At 40.1% G+C, this 18,482-nt stretch overlaps 1 protein-coding gene and 1 long non-coding RNA gene across 4 annotated transcripts in view; one reads left to right on the forward strand and one right to left on the reverse strand.

Moving 5' to 3' along the window:
• Positions 1-2,273: 2,273 nt before the first annotated feature.
• Positions 2,274-18,482, forward strand: part of LMTK3 (lemur tail kinase 3) — a 42,930-nt gene continuing 26,721 nt past the window's right edge. For 2 of the 3 annotated variants that reach the window (XM_034419429.2, XM_034419431.2), the window contains exons 1-9: positions 2,274-2,985; positions 7,777-7,910; positions 8,000-8,150; positions 9,673-9,749; positions 10,920-11,038; positions 12,301-12,388; positions 13,038-13,186; positions 15,039-15,123; positions 15,444-15,565. In XM_034419429.2, the coding sequence (XP_034275320.1) occupies positions 2,898-2,985; positions 7,777-7,910; positions 8,000-8,150; positions 9,673-9,749; positions 10,920-11,038; positions 12,301-12,388; positions 13,038-13,186; positions 15,039-15,123; positions 15,444-15,565 (1,013 nt within the window). In that variant the 5' untranslated portion in view covers positions 2,274-2,897. The remainder of the gene's footprint in view (positions 2,986-7,776; positions 7,911-7,999; positions 8,151-9,672; positions 9,750-10,919; positions 11,039-12,300; positions 12,389-13,037; positions 13,187-15,038; positions 15,124-15,443; positions 15,566-18,482) is intronic. The other variant, XM_034419430.2, reaches the window with a different exon arrangement.
• Positions 9,881-17,353, reverse strand: LOC117666668 (uncharacterized). The gene is made up of 2 exons (XR_004591884.3): positions 16,914-17,353; positions 9,881-11,031 (listed from the first exon to the last, which is right to left on the reverse strand). It is a non-coding gene; the product is annotated as an uncharacterized LOC117666668 (long non-coding RNA).

An 18,482-nucleotide genomic window follows, 5' to 3' on the forward strand; every position in this document is an offset into this window, starting at 1 on the left:
ATCACCACACAGGGAGCCACAGTAGAGGAACGAAAGAGCCCATGGCTTGCCAACACCCGCCCTATGGCATACTGTGCTGGGGTGACAGCGCGCGTGCCCACAGAGAGGGCTCTGCATGCCACCTCTGGCATGCGTGACATAGGTTCGCCACCAGGGCCCTAGGATTTCCAGAACACTCATACTTTAATTACATTTTTGGAATAAAAACATGGATGTAGGAGATGACCAGGCTGAGCCTGAGGGAAGGGTCAAATGTGTCATCAGTCGAGTCCCTTCTTATTTATTTTATTTTTGTCAAGCATGTACTAGATAACAGATATAAGTATAAACATGTCTTCCTGTCTACAAGAAATCTAAGTCCAGTCCACCTTGAATTCCATTAACTCTTATCTACCCACCAACTCTCTTTGACTGTTAGTAATTCAGATTTTTGTAAAGAGCATTAGTATATAATAAATCTATATGCATTCACTTGAACTGCCTGTAATTCTGATTTCCTGCACTTGACAATGGTTCTTAAGAAGGGAATTTAGGTACAAGTAAGGTCTTGCTACCCTAAACAATGATTCATGGACTGGTTTTCATTGCATTAACTGATTTTTGTTTTTAATCTTTTCCTTTGCAGAAGCAATTCAGAATCTTCAGAGGTAATAAAGTCACAAGTAGGAAGAAATAAACAAATAAAATATGATTCTGGGAAAATATCATTTCCTGTATGTTTCTTGAAAAAATATTACTGCAGGCTGAGTTCCATAACCCAAGCCATCAAGCAAACAAACCACATTATGGCTATCTTTAACACAATGTGTCAACCCAAGTTAGGTATACATTCTTTCTTTTGTATGAAATTTCTATACATGAAAAAAGATCAAATTGTTTAAACTATTGTCTGTTTAAACCAGTGGTTCTCAACCTTCCTAATGCCGCGACTCTTTAATACAGTTCCTCATGTTGTGGTGACCCCCAACCATCAAATTATTCCTAAGACCATTGAAAATATGTGTTTTCCGATGGTCTTAGGCGACCCCTGTGAAAGGGTCATTCGACCCCCAAAGGGGTCGGGACCACAGGTTGAGAACCACTGGTTTAAACCAAAGGCTATTTTCCTTAGAACAGTGTTTCTTAAATTTGGCAACTTTTAAGTTGCATGGAAGAGTATTAGAGTAGGACCATACAAAAATAGTGTAATGCCTCAATTGTATAGATATGCCTACCAACTGAGCTATTTTGGCCCCTTCACGACACACACCCTAATTATTCAAGAAACATACAATGGAGATTAACTCTGAAATTCCCATGATCTGTATGAAGATGTACAGTGTGATTTTTTAAAAAAAAAAATATTGTTATTTAGATATTTGGTGTTAATATGACAGGGTGCATCCCCTTTCACAGTTATCCCATAGAATGAGATTCTAGAGGGAACATGAAATTCTACCCCCAATTCACCAATTGGCATCTTTTTTTATTTCTCATCCAAAGCTAGCACTCTGTTATGTCTGAAGATGGGGAAGTCAATGGACTCACACATTGCAGTGAAGGTAAAGATTATTTGTGTTCTATGAATCCAGCATTATGATCAATCTGACATAAATAGGTAGCATTGGTTCCGTGCCACCAGAAGAGTCAAGTTCATGTTTTCTTTGGCCACTAGTTGGTTCTTTTCAGAGGTGGCCTCTCCCCTGCCCCTTCTTGATCTTCCTTACATCATCTCTCTTTCTCTCCCATCTAGAGAAGCTTATTTTATCACATTGGGCTACTTCTGAAAAGTATTACTATCTCATTTTGGAGCCATGGTATTATCCCATTAGCTGTTTTCCATTTTCATGGTGTTGGTTTTAAATGAATTGTTGTTTTAACTAGCATCTTAGCATTAATTTAAAAAGTGATTGTCATGTGCTGTAAATAAATAAGTGTGAGAGACTATTTCTACAGGCATGAAGTATTGTGCATGACCTATTCTAAATGGGTGCATGAGTGTGTCAGAGGAAAGATTTGCTTCCTGCATTGGTGTTTATAGATTGGTGATATGGAGGATGTATCCCAGTCTGTACAAAGCACCCATCCTGTCTCTGCTGATTGTTGTCCTGAGACCCTTTTTCATCACTTTCTCACTCCTGCACTGCCCAGTGTTGCTGCTGCTACCCAGGAACAGATCTCTATGGCAACAACACCCCCCTCCCTCCATTCCTGCATCCTCCTCCCTTTAGCGTATAAGTGACACACCCGTCGTCCAATCAACAACCTCAGCTGGTTGGGAGGGCTTTTTTCTCCATCAATTTCTCTGCTAGTGCAACCCAGAGAGCTAGATCTGAGGGGAGGGGGAGGAAAACACCCAGCTGTCTTCCCCCTCATTTCTCTCTTCCCCCTTTTTTTCTCTCTTTCCTCCCTTTATCCCTTCAGTTGTCTCTTTTAGGTTTCCTTCTTTGCCTCTTCCCCACCCCTCCCTCTTCCCCACACATTTGCTTCCCCTCCTGTTCCCCATGTGAGATCACCTATTGTTACAATTCCTCTTCCCCCCCCAAAAAAATCTTTCATTTGTTTCACCTTTGATATCCTTTGCCACCCTCCCCATTTATTTTCCACCCCTCCTTTTCCTCTGCGGGCAACGAAGGAAGACAATCCATGAGAATGAAAGGCAGGTAGCGGCGAGCCAAGCGGTAACACATCAACTTAAGGATGCGGGCAACACAGCCTCTTGGGCGCTGCGACCATTGTTCCTGCTGCCTCCTGCTCCATTCCATCAGTTCTGATGTCTGAAGCCCATCGTGCCTGTCCTCCCCCTGCTTTGCTGGGGCAGCCAATTTCTCTCCCCGTCCCCCTGCACCTGCGTCTTGAGACCCCTCCCCGCCTCCCTTCCCCTCCTTCCTGATCCATGATTCCAGACTACCCCTAAGATGCTAAGGCAAGGCCCTTTCCTTCTCCTGGCTGCGTCCATGTCGTATTTCAACCCGGAGAAAGCTTTGGCAGCGCCTTCGGAAAATGGTGAGTTTGGGCAGGGGCAAGGGTTCCCTGGGCATTATTGCCAGCAGCCACCCCCTCACCCGATTTGCTCTCGCTTGCTGTTGCCTCTTGCCCAGCCATCTGTAGCCACCTGTTTGTGCAGCTAGGTAGCTGCCTGGTGGACCTGATCCCCACCCCCTTCAGGGCACCAAATGGGGACAAGACTTGGATCAGGGGGTTCTTTCCAGACTAGATGGAGAGGGGGCACCTGGGTTATAAATGCCATTCTCCAGAGACAACTGGGATTCCTATACAGAGCAAATACATCAGCCCTGGGATTTTGCCAAATGCCTTAAAGCAGCGGTGGTGTTTCTTATCGTCTTCTCCTGATCCTTGCCTATTCTTAATGATAATTGGCACTGGAGAAAATTGAAGCCACCCCTTAAGGCAATCAAGAGAAGGCAGAAGTTATCTGGAAAAAGAGATATTTTTGTACATGATCCCTGAAGAGGGGTCCAGAGTCATTCCACGGTAAAGGAGATCTAGGATAAATATTTTCTTGCAAAGAAAACAACATGATGGAGGGAGGAATGTCTGAGAGGTGGGTGTGAAATTTATGCCTGACAGGTCAGTGACATTCAGAAATGCCATCTGTGTTTGGTCTGACAGTGATCCATGGAAAGTGGGAGACTCAGTTGGGATGCATTCTTGACATTGGTGAAAAGGTATTATGTGGGGCTCACTGAGGGCTTTGTGTAAGGATAGAGTATGGCTGAGATGAAGAAGATGGTGAAAGACTTCATCACTGAAAGAAGAATGAAGGAATGCATAAAGACTATTTTGAAGAAGGACCAAATAGGAGATTAGGTGAAGAAATAAATTGATAGTTATGGGCTGGTGGGAGGTTTAGAGAAACCATGAGTTCACTGGACATGATCCTCAATGAGGCTTTGGCAGACTGGGTTCAACCCACAGGTCCACCATAAACGTTAATCTGGTCCCTTACCTCCTTTGATATAGGAATCAACTCAAATATTAATACCCAGGAACAATAGTTTTCAAATATTGGTATGCTAATCATTACCAAATATTGGTAATCTAATCATGCCTCAAAAACTCCAGAATGTTGAGGTATGATTGGATTATTAAAGGATTGTGACATTGCCAGTTGCTTCATTCTAAGAGATTGCAGCATGTTTACTGTTGCAACAAGCTGGAAAGGTATTCCCCCCCCCCTATAATTTATAATCAAAGCTATCTCCACTCCCCTTGTGGGAGTTCAGTCTACTCTGATGTATTACCCTTCTACTTCCTCATCTCTATCTTGTCTTTCTTTTTTTGCTGTCATAATGCAGGCTGGAAGTCCAGAAAATGTCACACTAGTTGCCAATGGCTGACTTGCTCTGATGTCAGAAAGGGAAGACAGTCATGGGCCAAGAATTAAGGATGGCATAGTAGGTTGTGCCTCTGATATTGATATCAGAGGCACATTGATATGTGTCTCTGATATGCAGAGGATCAATGATATTGATATTGTCTTCAAGAAGCAAAGGCTGATGATTCCCCCAGGACATGAAAAATGTGCTTTTCAAATCTTAGCAAATTACAGTCACTTAGAAGAAACTGAGACTATACGAACCTTCCCCAATCTGATACCTTCTATTTCCCTTAATTTCCAACCAGCAGACCCTTTGAGAGTTGAAGCCCATGTGTCTGTCTCATGACTGAATGACACAGTAGGATAGATGACAGCTCTGCTTTACTAGCAAATATTTATTGTGACTAACTGCCAAGCCTTCACATAAGCAAGAATAGGAGACCTGTAGCCTGTTACATTGTCCTACAGGAACAAGGTGAATTCTCATTTCTGGCATAACTTTATCCATGCCTAAGGGAAAATCTAGCGTAAGCAGCCAGACGTCTCTGGTAATAGTATTAGAATACTAATTTTAATATAATCAATAAAAAATAAGTAATATGCTTTAGGACTAAATCACAGCATGGAAGATGGTCTCTAGAAATGTAAATGTGTACCTAATTTTAGTACCATCTGATTAAATTGTCTTTTCTGTTTCCAAATATATCTCAGCTTCCTGGGAAAGAGAGGATGACATTTCCCGAGAAAAAAATAGAATTCTATAGATTCCTTCAGGGCGAAGGCAGGATAATGAAACAGTTTCTAATGACAAGTTTCTAATGTTTTGGTAATGCTATAGCAAAATTTGAAAATCTCATGTACGTAACTTGAAGTTGGTGCTTTCTGTTTGCATCATTTGACAGAGGGATGGTGAGTGGTTAAAACAGGATGGATAGAGCAAAGGATGGAAGAGATAACACAGAGAGAGCATGCAAAAACTGTCCGGTATGATGGAGCAAAGGTTGTCATCTACCTGGTTACAAGATTCAACCTTTAAACAATGATTCTGGATTTTAAAAGAGATGTCTCATTGTGATATAATAAGAAGTGTTTATGTAGCACAGGGTCTACCATCTTTATTATGTTAGAATGTCTCCAAGTGTGGATTTGAACTTCTGGGAAAATAAAGATGTTGGTGGGTCCTACAGCCACCAAGCTGAAAGCTCCTCTACTACTCCAAGCATCTCCCTCTGCTGTGTACTATGGGTGGGTACATTTCCATGAAGAAGTCGGGACAAAGTTGAGGCACAAAGTTCAGCTTGGCACTCAGGAGTAAAGCAATGAGTGAAATACAGGTAGTCCTTGACTTACAATTTAGTGACCATTCAAAGTTACAACAGCATTGAAAAAAAAGGACCTATGACCATTTTTCACCACCCTTGCAGCATCCCCATGGCCACATGATCAAAATTCAACTGACAAAATTCAAATGACAACTGACTCATGTTTATAACGGTTGCAGTATCCCGGGGTCACATGATCACCTTTTGTGACCTGACAAGCAAAGTCAATGAGGAAGCCAGATTCACTTAAGAACCGTGTTACTAACTTAACCGCTGCAGTGATTCATTTAACAATTGTGGAAAGAAAGGTTGTAAAATGGAGCAACACTCACTTAACAAATGCCTCTTTTAGCAATAGAGATTTTGGGCTCAATTGTCGAGGACCACCTGTAACTGCATCAGCTACCACCAACTTTCATTGATGAGATAGAGAATAACATGTTCAAGGTCCCTAAAACTTACTGTTCATCTTTTATTGGCAGCTGGAAGAATATAAGGTAGGAGACAAAGAATATACAGTAGGCTTAGTCCAAGGCATTTTGTTTCCTGTAATGAAGGATAAAATAGCACCCCACATTCAATGATTTATTTGTTTGTCTTAATTACTCCATTCCAAGTGACTCTGAATGGCATACAACAGAAACAGAGATGAAAAAGAACAGAACAAACAGAAAATATAATGTAAACCATAATGTTGTATGGAGGCAGGCACTAAATATAATATCCCCTCTCCCAGAGCCAAGTTTCACTTCTTTAATAATAATAATAATAATTTTAATAATTATTAAATTTAATAATTTAATAATTTAATAATTTAATAATAATAATAATAATAATAATAATAATAATAATAATTTTATTTCTATACCGCCCTTCTCCCGAAGGACTCAGGGCGGTGTACAGCCTAATTAAAAAACAGAATAAACATCAATTTAAAATAATTTAAAAATATTAAATAAATTTGGCTTAATTTAAACCCCCCCCAAAAAAGCTTATCAGGGAAGTAGCAGGCCATAAATATGGGGGCAAGTTATTTCACAGCCATACTAAGAATTATTATCTCCTGAGGAGATAGGGCCATCGGCACTTGCCTCTCTCCCAGTTTTGTGGAATGGAAGGTCATCACAGCAGTAGGTAATGTTTGGGTCTATAATGACAATGAGCATCGTCTTCTGTGATGACTGCCCATAGCATAGGAACTTAAGGAAAGCAGAACTAGGAATTTAAATCTCCATATCTCTGTCTTCCGATAACAGGTGCTTTCCTGGCTTTTGCTGCCTGAGAAAATCTCCTCACATTGTCTAACAACAGGGTCAGCCCTGAGGTGGAAGGACCCTGTGGCTAAAACAAAATTAGAAAATCATGTTGGTCAGAACATAAATACAAGCACTTTGAGAAAAGGAGGGAAAGAAATATTCGTGGAAGTATGAAGTTAGGACAAGATTCATCATTATCATTTTACCGTACAGGTAGTCCTGTACAGTACCACAATCGAGCCCATAATTGAAATGAAAAATTTGTTAAGTGAGTTTTGTCCCATTTTAGAACTTTCCTTGCCACATTTGTTAAGTTAATCACTGTGGTTCTTAAATTAGTAACATGGTTGTTAAGGCTTCCCCATTGACTTTGCTTGTCAGAAGGTTGCGAAAGATGATCACATGACCCCGATGCCTTGCAACCGTCATAAATATGAACCAGCTGTCAAGCATCTGAATGTAAATCATGTCACCATGGGGGATGCTACAACGTTCATAAATGTGAAAAATGGCCATAAGTCACTTTTTTCAGTGCCGTTGTAACTTCGAACAATCACTAAACAACTCTTGTAAGTTGAGGACTATCTGTATATCTTGCTTTTCTGCTTTTCTGCAAGATAATAAAAACATGGAACCATAATCTTTGAAAGATAATTCATAGGACAAAAAAACCCACTGTTCTTCCTTAACATTTGTCCTCCATCCTTTCATCAGTTTGTATCTCAGCTTCTAATTCTGAAAAACATGCAAGTTCACATTAGTTCAGAACATTTAGTTGGTCCTCAAAGTACCCTTTCTTTCCCACCAGGCAAATAGTTACCTCTAAATGCTGTTTTAATATATGTGTCCTATTTTGCTCTTTGTATATTCTCTTCAGACGGATTATCTCAGGGCCGGGCTCCCCTGGCCCCTCCCTATGCTGTGGTTCTGATCTCCTGCTCAGGCTTGTTGGCCTTTATCTTCCTTCTCCTCACCTGTCTGTGCTGCAAGAGGGGTGATGTGGGTTTCAAGGTGAGCCAGATGGTGGGGACGGGAGGTGAGCATGATGTGTTTTTGAAAACAAAGATTTTTTTTAAAAAATGTCTTTGTCTACCTGATAGGAATTTGAAAACCCTGATGGAGAAGAATACTCTGGAGAGTATACACCACCTGCAGAGGAGACATCTTCCTCCCAATCCATCCCAGATGTCTACATTCTGCCTCTTTCTGAGGTTTCACTCCCATCTTCCAATCAACAGATGCCCAAAACAGGTATATTTCTTGAGGGAAAGGGGTCCTATTCAGTGGTGGGTTGCCCCCGGTTTCAACCGGTTCACAGTAAAACCTGCGGGAGGCTCCATCCACTGAACCGGACATCATCAGAAAGCTTCTGTGCATGTGCAGAAGCTTTTGTGCATGCGCAGAAGCGCATGTGTGCGCACGTGGCCCCGTTACAAACTGGTAGTAAAGGTAAGTAGAACCCACCTCTGGTCCTATTATTATCCTCCATTTGTGATATCTTTCATATTGCCCTTGTTTAGAGAACACAAAAGGTGTATTGGCAGCACTTGCTACAGTTCCTTGGGAAAATATACTAGTGCAGTTCTATGCCAGCCATCTCTGATCTGATGTCCATTAGATGTATTTCCACTATCTGAATCTTGACATGATGGGAGCACCAAGTTGGGAAAGGCTGCTGTAGACCTTGGCACCTTCATAATGAAAATTATATAAACTTTGCATAAAAGTAGTAGAACAGTAGAAATCCAAGGTTTATTTTTCTATAGAATGGGAATATCTCTAGTGATTTATCAGTTGAGCATTTACGATGTCCTAACCTAGGATTCTAGATGACTAGATTTTACCCTGTCTTTCTATTTTGGGCATTCCCTATTACTTTTGCATTTTCTTCTGTTGTGGCACCTGCTGTTTATTCTGTGTAACCTTCCTTGTGTTGTCTGTCTGTCATCTTTCTCTCCTGTCTTTCTGATCTCATCTACATGTACATTGTTGACTTTCATGACCCACTGCCTTATGCAGTGATCCATCCTGATCTCTAGATCTCCCTCAACTTCAACTCATTTTCATTTTTGGAAGCCCCAGGAATTCTGTTTCCACTTTACTTTTGCTTTAATTGAGATCATCTTATCCTTTTTCATCTCATGAACACTTTCCCACGACCATTTCCACATACAGGTAGTCCTCGACTTACAACCACAACTGAGCCCAACATTTTTGTTGCTAACCAAGACAGTTGTTAAGTGAGTTTTGCCCCATTTTACAGTTGTTGTTGTCTTGTTACAGTTATTAACTGAATGGCTACAGTTGTTAAGTTAGCAACATGGTTATTAAGTAGATCTGGCTTTCCTATTGACTTTACTTGTTAGAAAATCACAAAAAGATGATCATATGACCCTGGGACACTCCAACCGTCATAAATATGAGCCAGTTGCCAAGCATCAAAATTTTAATCACATGACCATAGGGATCCTGCAACGGTAGTTAAAGTATGAAGAAGCAATGTTAGCACTATTGTAACTTCTAACAGCCATTAAAGAAATGGTTGTATGTCAAGGACTATCTGTAGTCTGCCTACAATGGCTTCTCATAGATACACTATTTGAAGTACATCCTAATATAGAAGACTGTTCTAGCTTATCTCACAACACCATTTTTTTTTTGGTCTAATAGCTTTGTGGCATGGGGAGAGTCAAAATGGAGTTAACTCTTAGTCTGCATCCTCTGTGCAGCATCCTTGACTCCCATTATTTTGAACACCATATTCCTCTTTCAGATTTAGTGAAACACTTGGGTCTCAGTAGACAACACCTCAGTTATCTGCAGGAGATTGGAAATGGCTGGTTTGGAAAAGTAAGTAAGAAAAATTCAGGTTTTTTGTGGCTATGATTTAAGAATGACATTCAGGCAATTGCTTTCATGCTTTCCAGCAAGAGTTACCTTGAATCCTATAAATGGAATAGCAATAGGCAAATCACTGACTATATGATGCAAATCATTCATTTATTATATTATTTCTAAACAACTTTATAAAGATATCCTTTATAAAAGAATAAAAAGGATATAGTTTGCAACAAAAGAATAAGATGCAAGGGCCTTTTACACATTTGTGGAGTAACATTCTAACAATGTTAAAAACCAGCAGCCAAATAAGCAAATCAACAAAAAAGTCAATAATTGTGAATTGCAAAACTTAATGCAGAAAGTAATTAAATACGAGGTTACAGAAAATAGCCTACAGCAAGCAAGAATTTATTTTCTCGTTAGTGAAAGTATTAAGCAACTTTTCTTTTTGATAAAGAAGGAACCATAATTTCAAAGACTATGTGCCCAGCCTTTACTTGACAAGGCTTCTCCCAGTACACCCAGGGACGTATTTGGGAATATAAATGGAGATTTCGGGATGGAAGTTGATTTGCCAGATTTGAACAGTTATAGGAGGAGAAAAGGGAAATAAAAATTCATGATTCCCACCTTATTAAAGTTATCATCCATTGACTTTAATCTAGAGCCATTTTACTTTCTAAGAACTAGAAAAAGCTTACTTTCCCAAATTTTTATTTTATTTATTCAATTTCTATAGCCACCCATCTCAATCAATGACTCTGAAGAAGTTACAATTCCAAAAGTATAAAAACAATTCAAACAAACAAAAAAAACATTTTAAAAACAGTGAAAACATTCATATTGTTCAGAAAAAAACAACAACACAAACCAATTCAAAAACATGTTCGACCTGAATACTTTCAGGCACTCTTAAGCTATTTCTTCTTTGCCTTCTTGTGTCTTCCTTTATTGCATCCCTTGTGATAAAAGTAATTTTTCAGCTGCCCAGGAACCAAGCTGTTTAGGGCTGTATAGATAATTAAATTGTACCTGGAAATCAATTGGCTATCAGTGAGTTCATTAAGGACTTTAATGACTAATGAGATATGATCTACATAGCCAGTTCAAATTATTAACCAGGTGCCAGTATTTGATGGTGGTTTCTTTTTTCTTTTCTTTTTCTTTTCTGTCTCATAGGTTATTCTGGGTGAAATATTCTCAGATTTCACCCCTGCACAGGTGGTGGTGAAGGAGCTGCGTGTAAGTGCCGGACCACTGGAGCAGAGGAAGTTCTTGTCAGAGGCCCAGCCTTATCGGTAAGAAGCAGAAGAAAATGATAGGGTGAAAATAGGGTAGGGAATCTTCATACAAAATACAGGCACTCCTTACTTTACCACCACAATCGAGCCCCAAATTTCTGTTGCTAAGGGAGATATTGGTTAAGTGAGTTTTTCTCCATTTTACAATCTTTCTAGACACAGTTGCTAAGTGAGTCACTGCAGTTGTTAAGTGAATCTGCCTTCTCTATTGACTGCTTGTCAGAAGGCCATAAAGGATGATCACATGATCCAGGGACATTGCAATTGACATAAATATGAGTCAGTTGCCAAGCATTTGAATTTTGATCACATGACCAGGGGAATCTACAATGGTCATAAGTGTGAAAAATAGCCGTAAGTCCCTTTTTTTCAGTGCCATTGGAACTTCCAATGGTCATTAAACAAACTGTTGTAAGTCAAGGACTACCTGTATTTGTCTTTATGTCAAAGATGCTGAACTGTGCCAAAGGTAGGCCCCCAATGATAAATTATCTTTTTAAAAATCTCTACTGCATTTTTCTCTATTATCTTTCTCTTTATTGTAACATTATGGAGATTGAACGCTGTCATGCTGCTGGGCAAGATATTCTCAGTTGAGGAATATCCATTTTTATACAAGATAATAGTAACAAGAGTTTTATATGCACAAAGATGGGAAGGTTTACAAATACCTATAATGGAAAAATGGATGGTGAAACTGGTGGAATTGGCAGACATGGCAAAGTTGGCAGTCTTGATGAAAGAAAAGACTTTGACAAATGTTATTTCTACTTGTAAACCATTTTGGAGCTTTTTGCAAGAAACTGAAAGAAATGAAAGGTTGATTTGGGGATTTGATGATTAGAATTATATGAGATCATGGAAATAATGTAGACTAATGTTTATTTTAGAGTAACAATCTATCTTGATAAATTTAGCCAAGGATTCACTATTTCCCAACCAGTAAATCAGGTGGGGTCTAGGAAAAAGTTAAGGGATAGTCCCATAAATGTTTCTACTTCTCTAAGCAGAACTCTGTCATGGCTCAGAAATCTCCTTTCTGGCTATTAAGGAGGTGTTGGAGTTTGGGGATGCTCCAATGATCTGCTACCAAATTGTAGGTTATAATAGAGAACACGGAGGAACTGTCCAAAAATAGAAATAGGATTTCCCTATGTATGTTATGACTCACTGAGATTCTTGTCCGGTCATCCAGAAATACTTTTTTTTCCCTCCTGCTTTTTCTGTGTCCCACCCCATGTCTCTACCTTGCCTTCAAGAAGCCTCCAGCACCCAAACATACTACAGTGCCTCGGCTTATGCACAGAAACTATACCCTTCCTCCTGATCATGGAATTCTGCCAACTGGTAAGTCAACTGAAGCACAACTGAAAATCAGATTTGAGAATTACTAAAGTCCAAATCCTATTGTCATGAAACTGGAATGCCCAGAGCACCAGTGCTCTGAATCTGGAGTAACCACAATATCAGTAGTCACTCTAGAATAATGTCTGCCTCCTTGTCAATGTGGCTCTAATGACAACATTAATTTCCATAGCCATTCATTCAAAATTGCTTTGCCCAAGTAGATATAAGTAGGGAACCTGGCTTTCCTTGTAGGAGGCAGTTGTGTAGAATATTAACCTCATATTTTTCTTTAATTACATCTTACTTTTAAAACAGTGAGGAGCCTGCAATAACTGAGAAAATCACATCCTACACCACCAATCAAATACCTTGTGTGGCTTTATTAATTTGAATAATGTAGGTCTGAGTGAGCTCAGTGCTCGCTACTTAACTTCCAAATAGGCTTTGTGATGTTATAACATAGTTCAAATCTACCTGGCTCTTTTGTTAAGTCAGTTTAGAATGAGGGCACGATATAAAATATGGATAATGTGAACTTTGAATGAGAATAAGGATATCTTGGATTCTTTAAAAATGTCTGGATAATTTTCCTGGATCCCAGACAAAATTAGTAAATTTACAAACTTGGTATCTCCCTCCTGTCCACCAGGGAGATCTGAAACGTTACTTGCGAGCTCAACGCAAAGCAGATGGAATGACTCCTGATTTACTGACACGTGACCTCAGCACATTGCAGCGCATGGCTTATGAAATCACACTGGGAGTGCTACACTTGCATAAAAACAATTACATTCACAGGTAGGGATGATGGCTGGAAATCTGAATTTTGCAGCTTTGGGAAAGAGAGTGTGAACCAGGATGCGAAAAAAAGTGAGGAGAGTGTGAGATTTAGAATTGCAGGTTCATCCTAATGGAAGTTACTGCGGGTTAAAATGGAGGCTGAAAGATTTGGCGACTTCCAAGAGCAACTGCACCTGATGATGGCCTGATCTTGGTAAAGGATGAATAGAGATGTGAAGTTTCTTACAGTTAGAAACCTGCTGGGACATTATCATGTTATGTCATTATGGCTCTGTCTAAAAAATATAACAGAAAAGGAATGGGGTGGGGGTTAAGATAATTAAAGCATTGATCCATTTTTTAAAAATCAGAAATCAGGACCAAAAAATGAGCAGCCAAATGTTATAGCAAAAATATTCTGTAGTTTAAATATATTATTTATTTGCCTGTGTATGGCTATTGCCCCCAAAGTTGAAAGAATATAGTGAGGTTCCTTCCTGGGTGGGTGGGGGTGGGGGACTTTCTTGTGATGCAAGCTATATCACAAATATCATTTAAAAAATACTGTAGAATTTCCTATACAGAGTTCCAGCTAAGAAAAATCATGTGTAGTCAGGTCTGTATGTGAGTATCCATCATTAAGCAAAAAGCTTAAAAGCAGTTAGCCACTAACTGCTAAACTGGATTCTGAAAATTTTTGACTAAGAGTAAATAGGTTGCTATGCCATGGCACTACTCCACCTCCTCCTCCTCCTCCTCCTCCTCCTCCTCCTCCTCCTCCTCCTCCTCCTCCTGTGTTTCTCAACCTTGACAACTCTAAAATACGTGGGCTTCAGCTCCCAAAATTCCACAGTTCTTAGAGTTGCCAAGATTGAGAAACATGGTTCTAGTGTATGATCAGCTTTACAACTCAGGCTTTCTAATACAGTATATTGCTTGAATCCAGTATTTTGCCTTGTTCATTTTGCAAGCCGTATACCAAAAACAGGTTTTCATTTACAAATCTTGTCTGTAATGAATACATAAAGCAAAGAAGTGGGGTTTGGGTGACCCCTTAACAAAACACCCCTGCTTTATTTAGTCCAGGGCTTGGGAATCTGAAGCTTTATGGTATTATTGAAAATAATATCTCCCAATATTCATCACCACATGATAGCTGAGTTAACTGGGATCTCTATTTTAACAAAATAAGGAGGGCTGAGGTTCTGGTTAGAGCAGTGTTTCTCAACCTTGGACGCTTGAAGATGGGTGGACTTCAACTCCCAGAATCCCCCAGCCAGCAGTGCTGGCTGGGGGATTCTGGGAGTTGAAGTCCACCCATCTTCAAGCTTTCAAGGTTGAGAAACACTGGGTTAGAGAATCAGTTTGGTGTAGTGGTTAAGACATCAGGCTAGGAACAAGAGGAATGTGAGTTCTAGTCCTGTTTGGGCCTGCTTTGGACATAATGGTAGTTGGGTGACTTTGGGCCTGTCACTCTCTCTCAGCTCTAGAAAAAAGGCAATGGCAACCACTACTGCAATTTTGCCAAAAAATCTAGAGGGACTAATCCAGGTGTCAGTAAAGGCACTATTTTGATCAATCAGTCAAATCCTAGGAAGAGTTAAGAAAATAAACAGGTCACATAGCAAGATTCTAGGCAATCCCAAACTTTTAAATCCTTTTTAAAGTTATTCTTAGGATAAAAATATTCCCTCTGAATTATTGAAGGCAATATGGGTTATCCTTACCCTCACCCACCCCAAAAAACCTACTCATATAACAAAAAAAAATTGTTTATCTTCTCTATGTATATTGGGAAAGCTTAATGTAAGAAAGGGTAGAAAATGAGTCTCCCTTCTCACCTGACTCAAAATCCTCTTGTCCTCTACAGTGACCTGGCACTTCGGAACTGCTTGCTGACCTCAGATCTCACAGTGAGGGTTGGGGATTATGGCCTGTCACACAACAACTACAAGGTATGAGGTGAAAATACCTCAAAGAATCTAAGATGGGTCTCAAGGGAGTCTTAGGCAACGAGTAGATGTGTCAATTTATTATTTGCGGAACATGTCCAATCCATTATGAGATTAAATCTCCTCTTCTTTTTTAAAGGAAATTATTATGAGCAGTTTAATTTAGAGCAAACTACTACATAATAGTGCATGGGCCTTGAGAGGGAACTTTATAATGGATGTTAGTTGAGAAGCAGAGCATCCAGGACCCAGGAGATACTGGAATATTGAGATGTCTATAACTCAGTTTCTATTCTGTACCGTTTCTCATTTCTATTTCATAGGAAGATTATTATATCACTCCGGACCGACTCTGGATCCCATTGCGTTGGGTTGCCCCAGAATTGTTGGATGAGATGCATGGAAATCTCATTGTTGTGGATCAGACCAAGGAGAGCAATGTTTGGTGAGTCCTAAGAGTGTCTCTTGGACTGAAGAAATTTAATTTGTATTCTTAAGCAAGGATACGCAATTCATCTGGGGTAAAGCTGAAACTTTACCCCAGATGAATTTACCCCATTTAGGAGCTCTAGTGGCTCAGCAGACTAATTAACATCCACTTACATCTGCTGCCTGCAATTACTGCAAGTTCAAATCTCACCAGGCTCAAGGTTGACTCAGCCTTCCATCCTTTCTAAGGTAGGTAAAATGAGGACCCAGATTATGGGGACAATAAACTGACTTCGTATAAATATACAAAAGTATGAAGGCTATTGCTTAACGCATTATAAGCCGCCCTGAGTCTCTGGAGAAGGGCGGCATATAAATCAAATTTAAAAAAAAACAGAACATTTCCAAGTTCACAAGGAAATGCTTCCCAGTGTTTGCAAGAATTCATCCAGTGCATGCATCCTCAGTAAAATACAATGATGCCACAATGTTAAAACATGGTGCATTGATGTCAACTTGGAATCCTTGGTAGATTCACTAGTGTACAAATAGAATGAATAGATGAACAATAATGCAAATGTTGAACAGGCAAATCTTGATTTACAACCATTCATTTAGCAATGATTCAAAGTTGCAACGGCACTGAAAAAAGTGACTTACAACTGATCCTTGCACTTAAGACCATTGCAGCAACTCCACAGTTAAATGCTCAAAGTTTGGGTGCTTGGCAAATGGTATGTATTTACAGTGGTTGCAGTGTCCCTGGATCATGTGATCTCCATTTGTGACCTTCCCAGACGCCTTCTGACAAGCGAAGTCAATGGGGGAAGCTTGAGGATCACATGATTTATTGAACAACTGCAGTGATTCACTTAATAGCTGTGGCAAAAAAGATTGTAAAATGGACATGACTCACTTAGCAAGTGCCTTGCTTAGCAATGGAAATTCTGAACGTTCCGACTGTGGTCATAAGTCGAGGACTATCTATATACTAATGCAAATATGTAAGTGATAGCATTTGTATCATTATACAGTTTTTATCATTTGTCTCCCCCTGCAGAAATCCATGCACTGAATTAGTTATTTTGAGCCACTCATCACAATCCTCTTAGTTACGAATGTTCTTTTATTTAAGCAAATGATTTTTCAGCTTCCCCTTTCTTTTTCTGTTCAGTCATAAACTAAACCAAAATAGAGTTTAGCAAAGACAACCTTGAAAGCGATTTGACTGCCATGTTCCTTTACTCTAAAGAAGACTGCACCCATGTTTCTGGCCAAAAGGACATGTTTGAAATTATATTCTGGCTGCTCCCCAGAAGCGGTTGGGGGAGTGCAGTTGTCTATTTACCAGATGGCTGGCTTACCTGCCAATCTTCTCAGTCTCAACCCCCAAGCTCTGGACTGACCATAATCACAACGTTCTCTTTTCTGAGGAGATGGCATTTGTCCAAAACAAAGGACTGTGTAGCGTTGCTAATCAAGATTATGGGGCCCGGTGGGAGTCCAGAGAGAGCCCTGGAAATGAAGATGATGTTGGAGGCTGGCGCTTTGCTTTGCAGCATGCCAATTTTCTATTTTTTAATTAAAGCTGTTACTTTAATGTAACCACCCGGGAGAGAAATCTTGCCAAAAGATGTGTGTGTGGACATACTGATGCCCTGAGGTACCAGCAGTTCTAAGGCCTGGTGCACATGAGATTTATTTTAGGGTTCTTCCTCATTACACATTCCTGCTGTCCTTTACCAGACACCAGAAAAATATGCTGTTGTCAATTATGCTACTCCCACAGCTTAAATGTGCCTCAGCAACTAGGCTGGTGGGGAGTAATGCTTCTTCTTATAAATATAGAGCAGAAGAGTTTCAAGGCAGTGGTGGGTAGATTTCCCTCCCTCCTCACCTGGCAATGCGAAAATCAGCCACCAACTGAGATCATAATGTGTGGCTGGAAGAGGATGGGACTCTGGAAATGTCTGTTAATAGTGGCTTAGCTTGGATGTGGAAAAAAGTTCATTTTCCACAAGGATGTTAGATATCTTCTATATATATAAAAGCGAAATCCATGCACTCATTATGAAATCTCCGGAACTGTAAAGCGTACAAACTTGAAATTTGGCACAAATGTTCCTCTTGGCTTCTAGGTGCTCGCTAAGAAAGGATTTTTCGAAATGACCATCAGATCATTAGTATTTCATGTACAGTATATTCATACACAGTATATTAACACGCTCTGATGCTAAGGAGTTAGACGTTCTACTCCCACTCCCCACCTGAAAAGTTCCAACTGCCACTTGCCTCACATTCCGTTCCCTCCGTTCAAACTGGCAGACAGTCCACTCCTTCACTCAGGGGCGGTATGGGGCTCTTTACAGTACTAAACGTCACTACCTCACCAAAATGTCTACCCCTTCCACCTATGGAACTGCTTCCGGACTCAAGGCAGTGGGAGAGATATTCCCTTATGTGTTTCAATCACCAACCACCACTGAGCCAACAGATTGTGAACCGAATTTCTCCTGCATAGTGTCCCAGCCCCAACTCACTTCTTACACTGACCTCCTCAGTTCAGACGAATCTGTTCCTTCTACTGTAACACCAGTTAAAGGGAAAAGACTGTCTTTCTGCTTCCCAGAAGTACAACGGATGCTTCGAAATGATGTCTTTTGGAGCTAGAGAAGTGAAGGAGGGAAATTTTATGCCAATATTCAAAGTGCAGGGGCAGGTCTACCACAGGATAGGGAGTATCATGACGGGACCTCAGCAGCAGCCTTCATTTCTCCAGATATACTTTGTTGGTGATGATGACGACAATGAGAGTCTGTCAAGACCATGAGTATGCGACAATGGAAAAGTGTGAAAAGTGGTCATAAGTAGCGAAGCACGGATATCCAGCTAGTTTCTTATATATACAAAAACATATACTGCAGACTGACATT

Source organism: Pantherophis guttatus, chromosome 4 (genome assembly GCF_059756535.1).
Source record: "Pantherophis guttatus breed Tessera chromosome 4, ASM5975653v1, whole genome shotgun sequence".
NCBI classification, from domain to species: domain Eukaryota; kingdom Metazoa; phylum Chordata; class Lepidosauria; order Squamata; family Colubridae; genus Pantherophis; species Pantherophis guttatus.